The sequence below is a fragment of the Mustela erminea genome, chromosome 5, assembly GCF_009829155.1.
Source record: "Mustela erminea isolate mMusErm1 chromosome 5, mMusErm1.Pri, whole genome shotgun sequence".
In the NCBI taxonomy this organism is placed as follows: domain Eukaryota; kingdom Metazoa; phylum Chordata; class Mammalia; order Carnivora; family Mustelidae; genus Mustela; species Mustela erminea.
In genome coordinates, this window is record NC_045618.1 from 144,907,653 (window position 1) to 144,925,783 (window position 18,131).

The 18,131-nt window shown below is 46.9% G+C and overlaps 1 protein-coding gene and 1 non-coding gene across 4 annotated transcripts; both read left to right on the forward strand.

Moving 5' to 3' along the window:
• Positions 1-296: 296 nt before the first annotated feature.
• On the forward strand, positions 297-9,501 carry EIF5 (eukaryotic translation initiation factor 5). 3 transcript variants are annotated; one of them, XM_032345392.1, is made up of 12 exons: positions 297-705; positions 840-1,049; positions 1,946-2,225; positions 2,334-2,415; positions 2,697-2,869; positions 3,074-3,185; positions 4,339-4,481; positions 5,098-5,256; positions 5,588-5,749; positions 6,029-6,193; positions 6,542-6,676; positions 7,266-9,501. In XM_032345392.1, exons 3-12 carry the CDS (start codon positions 2,154-2,156, stop codon positions 7,353-7,355), a joined length of 1,293 nt encoding a protein of 430 aa, XP_032201283.1. In that variant the 5' UTR covers positions 297-705; positions 840-1,049; positions 1,946-2,153; the 3' UTR covers positions 7,356-9,501. The 3 variants fall into 3 exon arrangements, with proteins under 3 accessions (XP_032201283.1, XP_032201286.1, XP_032201285.1); XM_032345395.1 differs by lacking the exon at positions 840-1,049; XM_032345394.1 differs by lacking the exons at positions 297-705; positions 840-1,049 and adding an exon at positions 1,362-1,470.
• LOC116592253 lies at positions 3,836-3,959 on the forward strand. Its single transcript, XR_004286416.1, has one exon. It is a non-coding gene; the product is annotated as a small nucleolar RNA SNORA28 (small nucleolar RNA).
• Positions 9,502-18,131: the final 8,630 nt, after the last annotated feature.

Consider the following 18,131-nt stretch of genomic DNA (forward strand, 5'->3'; position numbering starts at 1 on the left):
CCAAGCCCGCCAGGCCTGCGGGCCCGGTGCCGACAAGGCCGGGCGCGCGGGCGGGGGCCGCACCACGGCGCTGTGAAGGTGACACCGGACCCCGCTTCGGAGGAAAGAACAGCAGTCGGGGCGAAAGGCCCAGGCCCCGCAGTCACCACAGCGCAGCCAGGCCTTGCGAGGGGAGGAAGCACTACTTCCTCCTGGAAGCCCGACGGCGGGCGCCCCAGCGGCCGGAAGAGGCAGAGAGGCCCTCCCCCGCCCCGCCCCCGGGCGAGGCTGAGCCCCCGCCGCGACGGGGAACTCGGCTGGAACGCGGCCAGGTCCGGGCGACGGGGGAGGGGCACCAACCGCCATCTTCCCCCCCGCCCCCCGCGCTCAAACCGACAGAGTGCGGCCCAGCGGCCAACCCCCTGCCGCGGCCGGCCGGCTCTCGCGAGACCGCGAAGGCCTCTGGGAAAGGCGGGGGAGGGGAGGGCAGGGGAACGAACCCGGGACCCGAGGACTGGGGGCTGGCTGAGGAGGCGAGAGGAGCCTCAGGAAGCAGAAGGGGCGGAGAAAGACACGACTGACGTGGCACGTGGCCAATCACGAGCGAGGTCGCGCACGCCTCGGGCCAACGAGCGGTGCGGCCTGCTGCGGGGGGCGGGCGCTGGGGCCGAGGGTAGCTTGAGCGCGGCGGCGGCGTTGTTCAGTCAGAGCGAGAACATTCCAGAGGTGAGTCCGGTGAAGGGGCGGCGGCCCCGCGCCCCCTCCCCAGTCCTCCCCGCCCCCTCGACCCCCGCGGGCCGCTGGCTGGCGGGGAAGGCGCCCCGACGCCCGCGGCTCACGGCGCCGTCTTTCCGCGCCAGGTCGCCAGGCCCCGGGCGCTGAAGGGTGTGGACCCCGGACGTCGCTGGGACAGCCCCTCCCCGCTGCTCGGCGGCGCCTGGCCCGGCCGCTGCTCGCTGCGTGCTCCGCCGCCTCCGCCGCCCCTCCTCGGACTCGGGTTCACGCGCGCCTCACTTCATCCCAGTCCCGGGCGAGCAGCGTTGGGTTTATGTCTTTATTTGACGAAAACGGTGAGTCCGCGGGCGGCCCGGCGGGGAGATGGCGGCCGCACAAGATGGCGGCGCGCCGCGTGACCCGCGCGCGCGTGTGGCGCAGTTCGGGCGGGCGGGCGGGCCCCGCGCCCCCGCCGCCTTGCCCTCCGCCCCGGCCCCCGCCCCTCTCCGCCTCCCCTGTCCACCCCCCCTCCTCCGCCCCGGTCCCCTCCCCCCGCCGGGCCCGGCCCCTCCCCCGCCCCGCGGGAGCGCGCCGCGCGGGCTGACTCAGGCCCCATTGCTGCATTCATGAGTCATCGCCCGCTCGGGGGCGGGGGCGGCCCGGGCCGGCGCCCCTCGGCCGCTTTCGTTTCCCCCGGCGCGCCGAGGCCGGGTGGCGCGCATGGCGGGGTCGCTGCCCCGGGCTGAGCGGCCGGTGGCCATGGGCACCGGAACGAAGGTCGAGTGCGTGCGCGCGCGGAGCGGGGACGGGAGGGGCGGGGGCGACCGCGCTCGGTCGTTGCCCCCGCGGTCCGTGCGCACTTCCGCGAGACGCCGTGGCTGGGCCGGGCCAGGGCCTCCCCGAGCGCGGCCGGGTGCTGGACACGGCGTGAGCGGGGAGGCTGGGAAGTTTGTTCGTAGCCGAGGCCGCGTCTGCGGGGAAGAGGTCGTGGCGATGTGGCCGCGCCCCCGAAGCGATCCTTGGCCGGGCGGACGCAGCGCAGTTGGGAGTGTGGCGGCTCCCGGCTCGAGGCCCGTCCTGGTCCACGCGGAGCCCCTTTCTGTTGCGACAGGTGTTCCGTGTTCGAGGAGAGTGTTCGCGGCGCCTCCCGCGAACCGGGGTGCTTCGTGGGGCCACCGGGAGGCGAAGGGAGGCTTCCTCCGCGGGGATCCCGCTAAGCGTCGGGGGTTGTGTGCTCTTCCTTCTCTTCCAGAGCTGTTGCGCAGCCATTGGTACCTGTATTGGGGACACATAGCATACAAGCAAGAAGCCTACAGCCTCAGTGGCGAAAATTTTTTCATGTCAGAGACCGAGAACTCTTGCAGTCGTTTATGTCATCCCTTCTTCTCCAGACAGAAGATACCAAAAAGTTGCAATCAAAGATCTCTTCATCTTATTGATAAAGCCACTAATAAGCCAAAATGTCTGTCAATGTCAACCGCAGTGTGTCAGACCAGTTCTATCGCTACAAGATGCCCCGTCTGATTGCCAAGGTAATACCCATCTTTGGTTTCGTTGAGGCCTAAGCTCTTTTGCTAGAATCTTAAAGACTGCACGTCTTGGGGTAGATAATGCAAAATTAAAGTTATTTTTTTCTTTAGGTTGAGGGCAAAGGAAATGGTATCAAGACAGTTATAGTCAACATGGTTGACGTTGCAAAGGCGCTTAATCGGCCTCCAACGTGTAAGTAACGCTTCTTAAGAGGAGTCTGACAAAGCATAGTGTGTCACTATGGTCATGACAGACTTGGGTCTGTGTGATTGGAGTGAGTTGTATGCTAGTGTGTTTCAGGGTTAAGTGGAATCTTAGGCTGGAAAACCAGCTGGTTAGTTCCTGTTGGTAAACAAAGCTGCTTAACACATTTTAGCCCGGTATAAAAGTATAAGGGAGTTATATTTGTGTAAGGGTGAATGAGTAGTAGAACATCTAGATAATAAATCTTCCCCCCCCCCCCCCCCCCATAGATCCCACCAAATATTTTGGTTGTGAGCTGGGAGCACAGACCCAGTTTGATGTTAAGAATGACCGTTACATTGTCAATGGATCTCATGAGGCGAATAAGCTGCAAGACATGTTGGATGGATTCATTAAAAAATTTGTTCTCTGTCCTGAGTGTGAGAATCCTGAAACAGAGCTGGTGAGTCTTTCTGAGGAAAAACTGCATATCTCCTTTTGTGGTCAGTCTTTGATGTCACCACGTGTATGTTCCTGAGAAGGCAGAGCAAACTTAATTGCAAACAGGTTGTGTAAAGCAGCAGATTTTTTAAATTATTTAACATCTTGTTTTTTACAAAATTTGTTGTAGTCTCTAGATGACTTACTTGTTTTTACTCTTTGGCAGCATGTCAATCCAAAGAAGCAAACAATAGGTAATTCTTGTAAAGCCTGTGGCTATCGAGGCATGCTTGACACACATCATAAACTCTGCACGTTCATTCTCAAAAACCCACCTGGTAAGTCTTTATGAAGAACTTGAAAGATTTTAATGTGATCATTGGAAAAAATGGAAGCTTTTTTGCTGTTGTGAAGTTAGACTATAAGGAATGTCCCAGTTTTTGTGCCTTGTTCTATTGAGTCTATGACTTTGAAAAACATACCATTCAGGGTGAGAACAGGCTACAACTTAAACTCTGCTGTGTTGTCAATTTTTTCTTTCCTGAAATTTTATTTACTTGAGAGAGAGCTTGCATGAGAGAGAAAAGCAGACTCCCGCAGAGCTAGGAGCCTGATGTGGGATTCTGTCCCCGGACTCCGGGACCGTGACCCAAGCTGAAGGGCGCCCAGGTGCCCTGTGTTTTCAGTTTCCAAGATCTGTTCTTTTAGAATAGGTGGAATGGATATTGTAAAACAGGAGCGCCTCCGTGGCTCTGTCCGTTGAGCATCTGCTTTTGGCTGGGGTCGAGCCCTGCATCAGGCTCCCTGCTTAATGGGTATGTGCTGCTGCTGCTCCTTTTGTGTGCATACATGCAAGTGTGTTCTCTCTCTCAAATATTTTTTAAAAATAAATAAAATTAGGATCCCAGGAAACCATCCACTTCTGGAACACAGTGTTTTATGAATCAGGGTCCTGGCTCATTAAGCCCAAGTGGCTTTAGAACATTGCAAGCAACACTCTGTGGCAGACGATGGAAGTTGTCTGACACAATTTACGCTTGCTATAGCAATAAAGTCTAACCTATTCCAGTGTTCTCCTCCATGAGACCAACTGTTATATAGACTTAGACAGTGTTAACAGCTCTAGAATAAAGTGGAGTTGAGAAGTGTTCATGTTTAGGTTCACGGGGGACGAGAGTCAGGAGTGCCAGCCTTCACTAAGCTGCTCATTTTCTGAGATACCACCACTTTATGTTAATTTTACTGAACAGTTAATATGTCTGTTCTAGGACATTATGTCCTTACTCTGAGTTTTTTCACATAGGAAATGATAGTGGAAGAATTCGGTTTGTGAACCCTAGAATTATAAGTAGCATTGTTCTTGTGTATGGTTTTCTGAGGGAAGGTTCCAAAGCAAAAGGAAGCAAAGGGTTTTAAATGTCTATGGGAGACAGTAAGGTGTACTGTAAACTGTAGTATTAAACTTTCACTTCTTTCTTTGTTTTGCTATAGAGAATAGTGATAGCGGTACAGGGAAGAAAGAAAAGGAAAAGAAAAACCGGAAGGGCAAAGACAAGGAAAATGGTTCTGTGTCCAGCAGTGAGACGCCCCCACCCCCACCCCCAAATGAGATCAGTCCTCCTCCGCACGCTGCGGTGAGTGTAGTGGTGAATGTGTGGTGGGCACTAAAGTCGGGTGAAATACAGTACCTGGTGGGGTGGGAGAAAAAAGGAAACTTGGGCACCTGGGTGACTTAATTGCTTAAGTGACTGCCTTCAGCTCAGGTCATGATCCTGGAGTCCCACATCAGCTTCCTGCTCGGCAGGGAGTCTGCTTCTCCCATTGTCCCTCCCCACCTCATGAGCAGGTGCACGCATGTGTGCACTTTCTCTCAAATAAAAAGAATTCTTTTAAAAAGGGGTAGAGGGGTGCCTGGGTGGCTCAGCAGGTTAAGCCTCTGCCTCTCGGCTCAGGTCATGATCCCAGGGTCCTGGGATCGAGCCCCACACTGGGCTCTCTGCTCAGCAGGCAGCCTGCTTCCTCCTCTCTCTGCCTGCTTCTCTGCCTACTTGTGATCTCTGTCAGATAAAACTTAAAAAAATCTTCATTTTAACATTGCAATGGTATCTTAAGTTCCTGGTTATGCGTGATTGATTAATGTGGGTCCAATTTATATTTGTGAGAAATGAACCTAGTGCCATTAACATGACGAGATATCAGAAGTATTTTTGTGTTTTTATAGCATTTGACTCATATACTTGTTCTTGACAGGAAGAAGAGGAGGATGATGATTGGGGGGAGGATACAACTGAGGAAGCTCAAAGACGCAGAATGGATGAAATCAGTGATCATGCAAAAGTTCTGACACTCACTGATGATTTGGAAAGGACTGTTGAAGAGCGGGTCAATATTCTGTTTGATTTTGTTAAGGTAAAATAACTTGGGTCAGTAGCAGCTAAACATTTTCTTGATAAGTTTCAAGCCTTGGGTTTTTGTAAAGGTGTTTTGTAAAGGTGTTCATTACTTTATGCTTATTATCTGGCATGTAACTTTTTTCCCTACAGTATCTTTTCAATACTCAAACTTTTTGTTCAGATACTTCCTGAGGTGGTTCCAGGTACTGTATAGGCATATGCATTTCATGGGAAAATCCTGAAACCCTAATAAATTTGGTAGGAAAAAAAGTCCATGAAAGTGGGGACTAGTATCTCTGGACGAAAATGTGTCTCCATTTCACTGAATTGCTTCCTTTTATTTGCAGAAGAAGAAAGAAGAAGGTATCATTGACTCATCAGACAAAGAAATTGTTGCTGAAGCAGAAAGATTGGATGTGAAAGCCATGGGCCCTCTTGTTTTGACTGAAGTTCTTTTTAATGAGAAGATTAGAGAACAAATTAAGAAATACAGGCGCCATTTCCTACGAGTAAGCAAATTATTTTTAGGTTCATAAATGAGGTTAGAGCTGTGTGACCCTGGGAACTTGTTCTCTGTTATCCTAAAACTGGAGATAATTGACCTATCTTAACAAGCATGGGAATATTTGGAAAATACTGTGTATAGTCTCATAGCTAAAGTAGTACCCAGATTTTTATGCATTGACTTTTTGAGCCACTGTTTAAGGCTATAGCCTTAAGGCACAATCTTGAAGCAATGTGTATACTTAATTAAAACTTTAAAAGCTTGTTAATACATTTATTTCCAGTTTTGTCACAACAACAAAAAAGCTCAACGGTACCTTCTTCACGGTTTGGAGTGTGTGGTAGCAATGCATCAAGCTCAGCTCATTTCCAAGATTCCCCATATCTTGAAGGAGATGTATGATGCAGATCTGTTGGAGGAAGAAGTCATCATCAGCTGGTCAGAAAAGGTGGGGAATAGATAGATACATACAATCAGATTCTTGAGGATCAGAAGTATTACTGAGATGTTGTTGGGGCAATTTCAGAAGAAGTAACTTCTGATAACTGAGTTTCTGCTACATTGAAAGGTAGTCACTGGTATAACCTGTAGGTGATTCCCACTATGGCAGCTTCCTAGTAATAAGGGAAGAAAGTATTTAAACTCCTTGGACTCATTATTAATTTTGTTGAATAAATGGATCTGTTGAGAAGTCAAGACTAAGATATGACCTAGTCACTTTAAAGAGCTCACTGTAGGCAGATAAGTTAAATTTTAGATTTCTCCAACTAAGGAAATTGTATTGAACATTTTCTAGGCCTCTAAGAAATATGTCTCAAAAGATCTTGCCAAAGAGATTCGTGTCAAAGCAGAACCGTTTATAAAATGGTTGAAGGAAGCGGAGGAGGAATCTTCTGGTGGTGAAGAAGATGATGAAGATGAGAATATTGAGGTGAACTGTGTTAGGGTTTGGGAATTGAAAATAATAATTGGGTAATTTGAAATTTAGCAGAACGTGGTCTCAATAATTTGGGAAGTTAACATGTTAATATAAAGGGCTGGGGATATCTTTCCTGCCCCTAGACACGATCATAAGTAGACTACGAATTTTCAAAGGGGTATTAGTGTAGGTTGAGTATACACGTGCTAGTTGTCCATAAAAATTAAGATGCTATCTGGCTGAGAGAGACCTTAAGAGAATTTAGTATTCAGAGAGAACTTAGTTTTCAAATAACTAAAACTTGTGCAAAGTGATGGCTCTGGGACACCTGGGTGGTTTGGTTAGCTAAGCATCCATCTCACTCTTGATTTCCTCTCCGGGTTTTGAGATCAAGCCCTGTGAAATCTGTGAAGCTTCCTTGGGATTTTCTACCCCTGCTGCCACTTCTGCTCCCCCTGCCCACATGCACAGACACTTTCTCAAAAAAGATGGCTGTGTTTGGGTACTTTTTCCTCCCTTGTTGACCATTGATTTATATTATTAATTTTATAAACAGGTTCATTGGGATAAAGATTTACAATAAGTAAAATTGTTTTACCAGGTGGTATATTCGAAGACTGCCAGTGTACCTAAAGTTGAAGCTGTGAAGTCTGACAACAAGGATGATGACATTGATATTGATGCCATTTAAAGGGGTGCGTGCAGCCCAGCTTAACAGTGTAATGCTGCGAATCTTTCTGCATCATCAGCCAGAAGTGCAACATGTATGTGCAAAAGCTAAAACGGCTTAACATCATGCTACACTTTCTACTAAAAATGTATTGCTGTGAGTGGTCTGTAATTAAGCCCAACAAGACATCTAGGGAGTCCATACACCTATCAGTGAGCAGATATAGTTTGCTTATTTATAGCATGTTTCTTTTTGAAAAATTAGTGGTGGACACATTTGGATCACATTTATACAGTTAAATAAAGATTTGATTTTTGGTCATTCTTCAGATTTTGGCTTTGAATGACTTAAGCTGAAATGGCTCCTTTTTAAAAAATACTGCACCATCATTAACCTGATAAGATTTTTGGAGCCTGTTAGATTTTGTTAGATGCTGAAACTGTAAAGATGTCTTCAGCAGAATGTAAACATAAGCTTATGTATAATTATCTTAATCAGCCATTGAGAAATACAGTACTTTCAAGCGTTCAGTCCCTCAGATTGGCATCTGGTAATGTACATTCTTCCCATGCCGAGGTGGACTGATAATCAAGTGGCAGTGCAACATCGTTATCTTACTGAGAAGTAAAAATGACCTGAGTGTCCTATAAATAATTTTAAGAGCAGGTTTTGAAACTTGAATTGTGTTTTTTCAGTTCGTGTATACTTACCCCAAATTGTAGTCTTTGGAGTCATGTGCATTGCACGTTGGATGAGCCAGGGGAATTATTACATTAACAAGCATTTTACGTGTATGTAGCTGTTGCTTTGTACTGACTGGGAAAATTCTGAAACTAGGGTGTGATTATATAGTAAGCTATGATTTTATTTGGGGGAAGCAGGAAAAGGTGCACTTAATCTCTAGCAAAAACTGCGCATAATTTTTCAACTTTTGTTATGATTTAATTTCAAAATATTAAGGGCATACTGTATCTTTTCATTGTGGATTTTCTCCTGATAATATGGTTTGTTCTTTAATGGGTTTTACATGTGGATACTTAGCTTATGCTTTTTAGGCTTTGGTTGCTATCTTGCCAAAATAAGTGTTACCGTGTCTCAGACTTGATTTCCCCCTCCCCCCAAAATGTCTTATTTAAAAGACGCTAAAAGCGTACTTCAAGTTAAAGCCTATATTTTGGTGTAAGACTAAAGGTGTTTTTTATTTCACATTGACTATAGCCAGACACCCAAGAAATCTGATGGTGGCCACTAAATGCAGGTGATCAGGGCCTGACCCCAGCCCATCCTGAGAGTTAGATTTAGAAATAACTTATTGGTGAATTCGGCTTAATTCTGATCCAAACTCAAGTGATATGGGTTATGGCTGTATCTGAGAGACCATCTTCAAAGGAAAAACTTGCTGCATTTATTCCTTCCACAAAGTACACTGGGAATCAATCCAGAGGGTTAATTTTATTGGAAGCGCTGTCTTACATCATTCACCTTTCTTTTGTGATCCATTTTTACAGATTATAATGAGACCTTAATATAATGTATGTAAGAATTTTTCACATTGGAAATTATACAAACATTTGATACAATAAAACCTTGTTAGCTTGATATTTCAAGGAGGTAAAATCAAGTAGTCTTACTGGAGACCTACAAATCGGTCCCCATCCTTTCCCTGCCCCCTACCTTTTGATCGATTTTGATGAGTGAAGCAGAAGCACCTACCTGGAGGGAATGTGCTTTGTCACACGAAAGAGATGAAATTTTTACAAATTACATCTCACTGAGGTTTCAAATTCTTTGCAGTAGGCCAATTTGTTTTCATCATTTGAAGTCTTCTAGGAGATCCTGGTGACCTAAGCCAAGCTGCATTCAACATACCCAATGTCAAGCTGATAGGGTTCTGTTACAGTTGGGGTTGTTTGTTTTTGTTTTGTTTTTCCTTTCTTTAACCTGAAGGAAAACCTGTTTGGGGCTTCTAAACACTAAAGAAAAAATTTTGGCTTAGACTAGTATTCAGTCTGGTGCCAAACTTCAGTGGAATTCAAATCCACATAATAGGAGTTTTATCCGTAGAGGCTGTCCTAATAAATTAACCCTTCACTTTGATCTATTCAGTGGTCTTAAATTTTCCTGTTTCAAACAGCTACATTACTTGATTAAAACAATGTTAAAATTATATTTTGTCTCTGCTTTAATATTAAAATTAATCTAGATTCTTATTTTATAAGATTGAAGCATTGAACTCGCCGTATTTTGTAGCTGCTGCTTTGGATTTGTGTTGGGGTGTTTCCTTCTGTGGGTCCCAACCGTGCTCATTACTGTGGGTCAGTGATGTTCTGTAGGTCTCGTATCCTTGTTCTGTAGCTAACTGCACACTGAAAAGGTCTGTCTTAATCTGACTTTTGGGAATCTTGATGGGTGCTTGCTCTAGAGAATAGAGATGTCAGGTATATAGTTGTGTAATAGATCTCTGATTAAGGGAAATGGAGGAGATTGCTTTCCAACAAGATTTTACTGAAATTGACGGACCTGTAGGTCTAAAGGCTGGAGCAGGGAAGGGAGTATAATGTGCTCAGGGCTTTTCTTGTCAGGCCGTGTTGCAGTTTCCCACATTGTTTACTCCAGTGTACTAATCCCTGAGTAAAGCCCTTTGGCTTGAAGATAACTTAGAAATGAAAGCTGGCATCTCTGAAAGAATGGAAAATACAGAAGGGTATACTGGTGCATGCACAGTGAGCCACCTTTCTGCATTTTTCATTTGTTGTGTTGATCCTCATTGTGATCTGAGTTGTATACTGTTATCCCGAGGTCGTCATCTAATCTGCCTCCTGTGCCCAGCCACTTTGTCTTGCACTGCAGAGATAAAAAGATATGTTTAAAATCAAAATGAAAGGATTCTGCTGGAATCTACTTAGAGCTTCAGCACAATAGCCCAACTGTAATTGAGATTAAAATTTTTTTAACAGTTCTGCAAACGATCCTTAGTGGGCTCCGATAGCTACAGTTTGATCTGCCCGCACTCTAGAGTAACCCAGAAATGCAGAGTTGGCCCACGTCGCATTGTCCTGTGGATTGCTCTTCAGATGTGGCAGCCCAGTGGACTACTATGGTTCCTTAAGGCACTCTCAGTACCAGGACGCGGTACCGGTACTCCATACAGTGCATTTATTTGTCTGACCTGTCCCTACATAGACCTTGACTCTTTAGAATTGACAGGACATAAAGTGGAGTCACGTGGAGAAATGACTTGGCAGAGTTCTCAGATCGGGCTTACATAGTCTTCAGAGTCTGACCTTGTGAGCCTTTGCTCTTTAGAAGATTGGGGGCCTGGGTTTTGTGTCCACCTGCAGTAGAGTTCTGTACTCCACAAACTTAACATCTGATTGTTCACAGCCAGAAAATGGAATCAGATTATAATCCTTGTGTGCTAGAATATGGGGATGATCCCTAGCTACATGAAGAGAATTTTTCCTCAGAACCTAGACCAGGAGAATATGGTGTTGGGCTCTTAGAGCTAACCAGTAGGGTCTGTTGCCCCAGTCCCTGCCTTTGGGATGTTACTCAGTGAGCCCTTTTTAAGGGACATATTCACTTGGGCTTTGGAATCAGACCTAGATTCTGGCCAGGGCCTCCCTAGATTGCACATCTCCCTAATGGGATGGTAACTTCTCTGTGCAGCACTTGAAATTCTGATGGAAGCCTAATACTGCAGTCCATGGAGGTGTTAACTGGGTTCCGGCAGTTAACAGAAAATTGGCCTGTCTGGGATATGGCAAGATAGTGTGCGCTGGGACCTCCAGACATCGGGAGCAGGAATCCGAGTAGACTGAGCAGAGCATTGGGTAGCTAAGTTATTTTTGGCTCGGGAGCAGTTAAGAGGTAGTCCCGTGTTTACAAAGCTCTCCATGTGCCCTAGGTGGGTGTCAAGAGCGACACTTGACACAGTCCATGGTTTCTGCTGGGATCCCGTAATAGCTGCACATACCACCTAAACCAGTAGCCAGTTCAACCTGTCTCCCATCTAACACATTGAGTGAGCTGACAAGCTCCCCAGAGGGGAGACGACTGTCCTGGGGTCCTGTGGCACACCCACAGGCTGGACCCCCCAACACTTCTGCCTAAGCTAATGCTCTGCACCTTCCAGGTTTCTTGCCCCGTGGGGGACTTAACACAAATGAGGAAGAACTTCCTGATCATTGGGCTGGCTTGTGTAGGAAAGACAGGGTGGCAGCTTGCAGGGTCTTCACCTTAGTGTGCGGTGACACTGCTGAAGGGGCTAGAGCCCTCAGAAGCCATCTGCTCCAGACTGGGAAGCAGGGTTTCCCAGGGACCTGACGCCATCCCCTCAGGCATCCTGGCAGATCCCCTGAGCTCCTGACCTGCCTCAGACCTTGAATAAATTTGCAGTTGGTCCAGCTTTGTCCCTGCTCTGTAGGAGTTCCCAGACCAACACACACAGGATGGGGATAGAATTTGAGAGAGGAAATGACTGGGCACTTCAGGACTGCCGGAAATTAGAAGCATCTCTGAGGTTGAGTATGAGGAGAAATTCGGGCGGGAAGAGGAGGGGAGCATGTCTGGAGAGGGAACCGTTCCCTGTGGATGACCGCAGCAGATGAGGCTGTAGGCAGAGAGGCCTTCTGCACGCTCCAGGCTTTGAATGGGGCCTTGTGACAGTAGGAAACCGTAAGTGTGCATCGTGCTGCTTTGGCAGCGGAGCCACTGGGAATCACGGCTTGGAGAGGGCAGCCCTGTGGCTGACAGCCAGCAGCTGCTGTGAGGGGTGGGCTAGTAAAGACAGGGATGCATTGCTACCCTGAGAAGGTTGGAGGCCCCAAACAGCTTTAGCTGCTTTGAAGGCACAGTGTCGCAGATTGAAGAGCGCAGACCCAAGTCCCCATCCCAGAGGCAAAATCTGAGAACCCAGCAGTGCTGGAACTTCACCCTTGAGGCCAGATCTCCCATTTCAGGTATAATCTAAAAGCTAGTGTTACTAGAATCTGTTGCTTAAGTCCCAATTTTTACTTTCTTTTTTCCCCGAAGATCTTCTCGCAGCACAGCAGGGCGGGCAGCAGGCAGAGGGAGAAGCAGGCTCCCCACTGAGCGAAGGCCCCATTGCCGGTCTTGAGGTCAGCACGCTGGAGGGTCTCTGGAGGTTCAGGGCCTGAGTGGGCACAGGGTTTTTCTGTTCTAGACTGTAGGTTGGGGACCTCAAACTCAGAAGGAAAGTGTCTTCAGGTGTAACCACAAGTCGTAAATGTGAAGTTCTCGATAAAGAACTTTCTCCAGATGTAGAGAAGAGGATGGTTCTCCAAGGAGTCTCATGATCATGGAATTACTGGGAACCTTGAACAAGTCCAGCCTTGTGGAGACATTGTGGCATCCGAGGCACTGCCCACTTGTCTGCTCTCTTGGTTTTTTCTTTTTCTACTACCCATAAACTTCGGGTCCCCCGGAACTGTCCTCCATCTCTGTGACCTTGCTTTCACGGGTTGTCCTGTGGCCAGGAAGCTTGTTTCTGCCCAAGCCTTCAAGCTTCATAATTGAAATTCCCGTCAGGGTGTATGTGATACACTTCACAGATCCTCAACATTTCTATCGATTGTTTGATTAGTTTACTGCCAGCTGTTGTAAGCGCTCTTGGCACAGGCAGCTGTGACTAAGGGGGCAGGGTTGTCACGGGGTTTAAAACATGGCTGCCTTCTCATAAGCAGTCTACGGAACAGGTCTCCCACCATGCAGCCTGAGGACAGAACACAGGCCGTGCTGTGCAGATCTTAACATCTGATGGAGGGGGGCCTTAAAGCCCTCGGAGGTTACCTTACAAAGAGCTGGCCTTGCTCAGTTGTGACTTGAGTCTCTGTCAGAGAGGGTTTGGGGGTGGGGGCGGTTACAGAGTGGAGGAATCCTAGCTGAGCCACAGGGAACCCCAAGTAGTAGAGCCCCAAGGAAACTCAGGAGGAGCACCTTATGTGAGGGGAAAAGGCTGTGATGACCAGACTAGATAGAACACGGGCCGTGGGGAGGACAATCTGTATGAAGGGAAGACAGTTCAGCTCAGGACGTGACAGTTTGCAACAGCTTTGGCGTGTATTGGTGGAAGAACCCAGGAGGCGGCTCGATAGGACTCTGCACCTGAGGTCTGGATCGGGAGACCTTCCTGCAAGGCAACAACACAGTCTGTGCTCACAGAGTTCTCCATTTTTCTCTCCCCCCTAGATAGCAGCAAGGCTAGGAACCTTGTTCTGATTTACTATGTACAAATCCAGAACCAGACTTGCACATAGCAGGTACTCAGGGGACTCCCCCCAAGTGCCTGGATTCTACAGGTGGGTAGAACATAAGTAGTCCACGGGCAGGTCGGCAGGTGGACAGGTGCTGTCTGGGTGAAGGAACAGATGGTTGGATAGAAAAAGCAAAGGATACTTTAGTGAGTAGGTGGGTCATTGGAAAGTGAATGGCTTGAGAGCATGCTTGCTTCTCCTAACCAGTTCATACCGTATAATTCTATATAAAAATAGGCTCCATTCTTTTTTACCTTCCCCTGTTCCTTTTCATGAAGTCCAGAATGCCAAAGTACTTGTTAAGAGAACTAAATGCAACTTGAACGGGCTGGCTCAGTCCGTGGAGCATGTGATTTGGTCTTGCAGTCTTGAGTTCAAGCTCTATGTTGGGTGTAAAATTACTTAAATTTAAATAATATGTGTATGATAAGTAGGCTCTGTGCCCAGCATGGAGCCCAACATGGAACCTGAATTTACAACCCTGAGATCAAGAGCCAGACACTTAACCCACTGAGCCACCCAGGCACCTCTCAGTATTATTTAGGGGCACCCGGGTGGCTCAGTGGGTTAAGCCTCTGCCTTCTGCTCAGGTCATGGTCTCAGGGTCCTGGGATCGATCCCTGAGTCAGGCTCTGCTTAGCAGGGAGCCTGCTTCCCTTCCTCTCTCTCTACCTGCCTTTTGTCTACTTGTGATCTCTGTGCCAAATAAATAAAATCTTTTTTAAAAATTTAAAAAATGAAAGTATTATTTAAACATGGGACCTGAAAATAGCTGTAGCTTATTGCTAAGATTTTGTGGATTGAATCCAAACTGACCCCATCCCCAACCAAGACTGCACGAAAACATCAGTAAAGGGATAAAACTAGAAATGAGGATTCAGGAAGAGGGCAGAGTAGGAAGCACCAGGAGTCTGTCCCCACCTTGACATCAGCTGCACTGAGCGTCTGGAACTCTGGAGTATGTTGAAGGCTGAACTTCCAGGAGACCGACCTGGACAGTAAAGTGCAGCTAATTTTAGTCCATTTCTGATCCTAGCACAGTGGTGGCTACCCATCCTCCACCCCCGTATGTAGGGCAGGCAGCTGTGCACACGTTCCTGGAACAGCCTGCACAGCCTGTAGGAGCCAGGGCAGACCGAAAGGACACTGTCCTCTAGATACCAGGGATCTGTTCTCTGCTGCTTCTGATCAGAGTGCATACAAAGAAGGAAGCCATTGTTGCACGTGCCCCCACGATTGCAAGCCCCGCTTCAGGCTGAAGTGACTTCCAGTGGGTGTAAAGAGATGCTACCCCTGCCACCTTCATTTTTCTCATCTTTGCCTTGGGGGCTAGATATTACTAAAGGCTGGGATGTTTGAAAGCAACTGCACTTAACAAGGGGAGATTAGAAGGTGACCACACATGCTCAGGGAAAGGCTTGGACTCAAAAGATTTGAAAAGACCATAATACCTCAGGGTGATCCTTGGCACAGAGAAAGCCTATAACCAAATAAAACCTGTAGGGACGTCTGGGTGACTCCAGTCTGTTAAGTGTCTGCCTTCGGCTCAGGTCATGATCCCAGGGTCCTGGGATCAAGTACCCCATCGGGCTCTCTGCTCAGTGGGAATCCTTCTCTCTCCCCCTACTTGTGTACTCGCTCTCTGACAAATAATTGGATGAAATCTTTTTAAAAATAAATTTTATAACTAATTTATTTTTTAAGATTTTCTTTGAGACACCACAAGCGGGGTGGAGGATCAGGGAGAGGGGGGAAGCAGACTCCGCTGAGCAGCCCCCCACCAAGCAGCTTGATCCCAGGACCCTGAGGTCATGACCTGAGCCAAAGGCAGATGCTTAATCCCCTGAGCCACCCAGGTACTCCTGTAACGTGTAACTTAAAATAATAAAACGCAGCAAGTCCTGGAGATGGGAGAGAATCCTGTTTACACTGTTAACACTTCATTAGATATAAATGTCCACTGTACAATAACAAAAGAATCACAAGGCATACTAGGAAGTAGGAAAGTCCGAGCCATTCAAAAGAAAAAGGCCTGATTGCAGATACGAACAGAGCTTAAATACCTTAAAGACAGTCAAAAGAACCAAAGGAAGATGTGGAGAAATTTCTGAACAAAATAGAAATATCAATAGAAATAGGAACCCTTAAAAAAAAACCAAAAAATTCTGGAGCAAAAAAGTATAAATGAAATGCTAAATTCACAAGAGGGATTCAAAGGTAGATTTGGGCATGCTGGAGAAAGAATTAAATACTGGAAGTTACTGAGTCTGAAGAAAAAGAAAAAAAACGGAAGAAACCTGAACAGAACCTTAGTGACCTGTAAAACACCATTAAGAGAACCAACATCTACACTATGGGAGTCTCAGAAAGAAAACAAAGGGGCAGAGAATATTTGAAGAAATATGGTTGAAATGTTCCCAAGGCAAATGAAATGAAGCTCAGCAAACATCCAAGAGGCTCAGTAAACTCCCAAGAAAGATAAACTCAGATCCATACTGAGACACACTAATTTTCAAAAGACAATAGGATCTTGAAAACCAAGAGGAGCAAATCATACATACAGGATTGTATATACCCATCACCCCCATAAGACAATCAGATGTATCATCAGAAACTTGGCCAGGGGGCGCCTGGGTGGCTCAGTGGATTAAGCCGCTGCCTTCGGCTCAGGTCATGATCTCAGGGTCCTGGGATCGAGTCCCGCATCGGACTCTCTGCTCCGCGGGGGGCCTGCTTCTCTCTCTCTCTCTCTCTCTCTGCCTGCCTCTCTCTTCATCTACTTGTGATCTCTCTCTGTCAAATAAATAAATAAATTCTTTAAAAAAAAAAAAAAGAAAGAAACTTGGCCAGAAGGCTGGTATATTCAAAGTACTAAATGAAAAACTGCCGTTAGGTGAAGGAGGAAATACAACATTCCCAGGTAACCAGCAGCCAAAATTTGGACCTGCAAGAGTTCTTGAGGGGCGCCTGCAGTGTGAGATGAATACTAGAGAGTAATTCAAAAAGCCATAAGAAACAATTAAATACACAGGGAGTTACAGAAGCTAGTATTGTGACAATGGTTTGTAACTCCAGAGAATACATTTTTTTTAAGTATTAATCTAAAAGCTAGTATTACTAGTGTGTTCTCAAGTCCCAATTTTTATTTTTTCCCCCAAAGATTTTGTCAGAGCACAAGCAGGGTGAGCAACAGGCAGAGAGGGAGAAGCAGGCTCCCCGTTGAGCAAAGATCCCGACGCAGGACTTGATCGCGCGATCCTGGAACCATGACCTGAGCTGAAGGCAGGCAGCTAACTGACTGAGCCACCCAGATATCCCAAGTTTTTTTTTCTACATAATTGAAGGGACTAATGAATTTTAAAGAATTACTTGTTTTTGGACACCACTCTGCGTAAAGCTGCAGTTTTGTGGCATCAATAATGACGGGGTAAGAACAGAGCCATGAAGCTAAGGTTTTGTATGTCAATGAGGTTAAGCTGGTATTGATTCAAATTAGAGTGTTAAAACTTTAGGATATTAAGTATAATCCCTATGGTAACCACAAAGAAGATAGCTGTAGAATATATACAACAGGAAATGAGAAAATAAACATTTAAATACAAATATCTATTAAACAGAAGATGACAGTAATTCAGGAAATGGACAAAAAAAGCTGTAAGGTATACAGAAAACCGCACAATGACAAAATTAAGTCCCTGCTGGGAGGCCTGGGTGGCTCAGTCAGTCAAGCAGCTGCCTTCAGCTCAGGTCACGATCCCAGGGTCCTGGGATCGAGTCCTGCATTGGGCTCGTTGCTCAGTGGGGAGCCTTCTCTCTCTGCTTCTGCCTGCTGCTCTGCCTACTTGTGCTCTTATCTCTCTGTCAAAATCTTTAAAAAAAAAAAAAATTAAGTCCCTACTTCCTGGTATTAACTTAAATGTAAATGGTGGGGTACCTGAGGTGCTCAGTCTCTTAAGTGTCCAACTCTTGATCTCAGCTCAGGTGTTGATCTCAGGGCCATGAGTTCAAGTCCCACGTTGGGCTGCATGTTGGGCATGGAGCTTACATTACGTACGAACATACGTAAACATAAATGGATTAAACTCTGATCAAAATGTAGGGATTGGCAAAATAAATAACACACGATGGCAACTACATGCTATCTAAAAAGACTAATTTTACATTCCAAGCACACTAATGTAAAAGACTAATCTTAGGGGCACCTGGGTGGCTCAGTGGGTTAAAGCCTCTGCCTTCGGCTCAGGTCATGATCCCAGGGTCCTGGGATCGAGCCCCGCATCGGGTTCTCTGCTCGGCAGTGAGCCTGCTTCCTCCTCTCTCTCTGCCTGCCTCTCTGCCTACTTGTGAGCTCTCTCTCTGTCAAATAAATAAATAAAATCTTTAAAAAAAAAAAAAAAAAAGGGGCGCCTGGGTGGCTCAGTGGGTTAAGCCGCTGCCTTTGGCTCAGGTCATGATCTCAGGGTCCTGGGATCGAGTCCCGCATCGGGCTCTCTGCTCAGCGGGGAGTCTGCTTCCTCCTCTC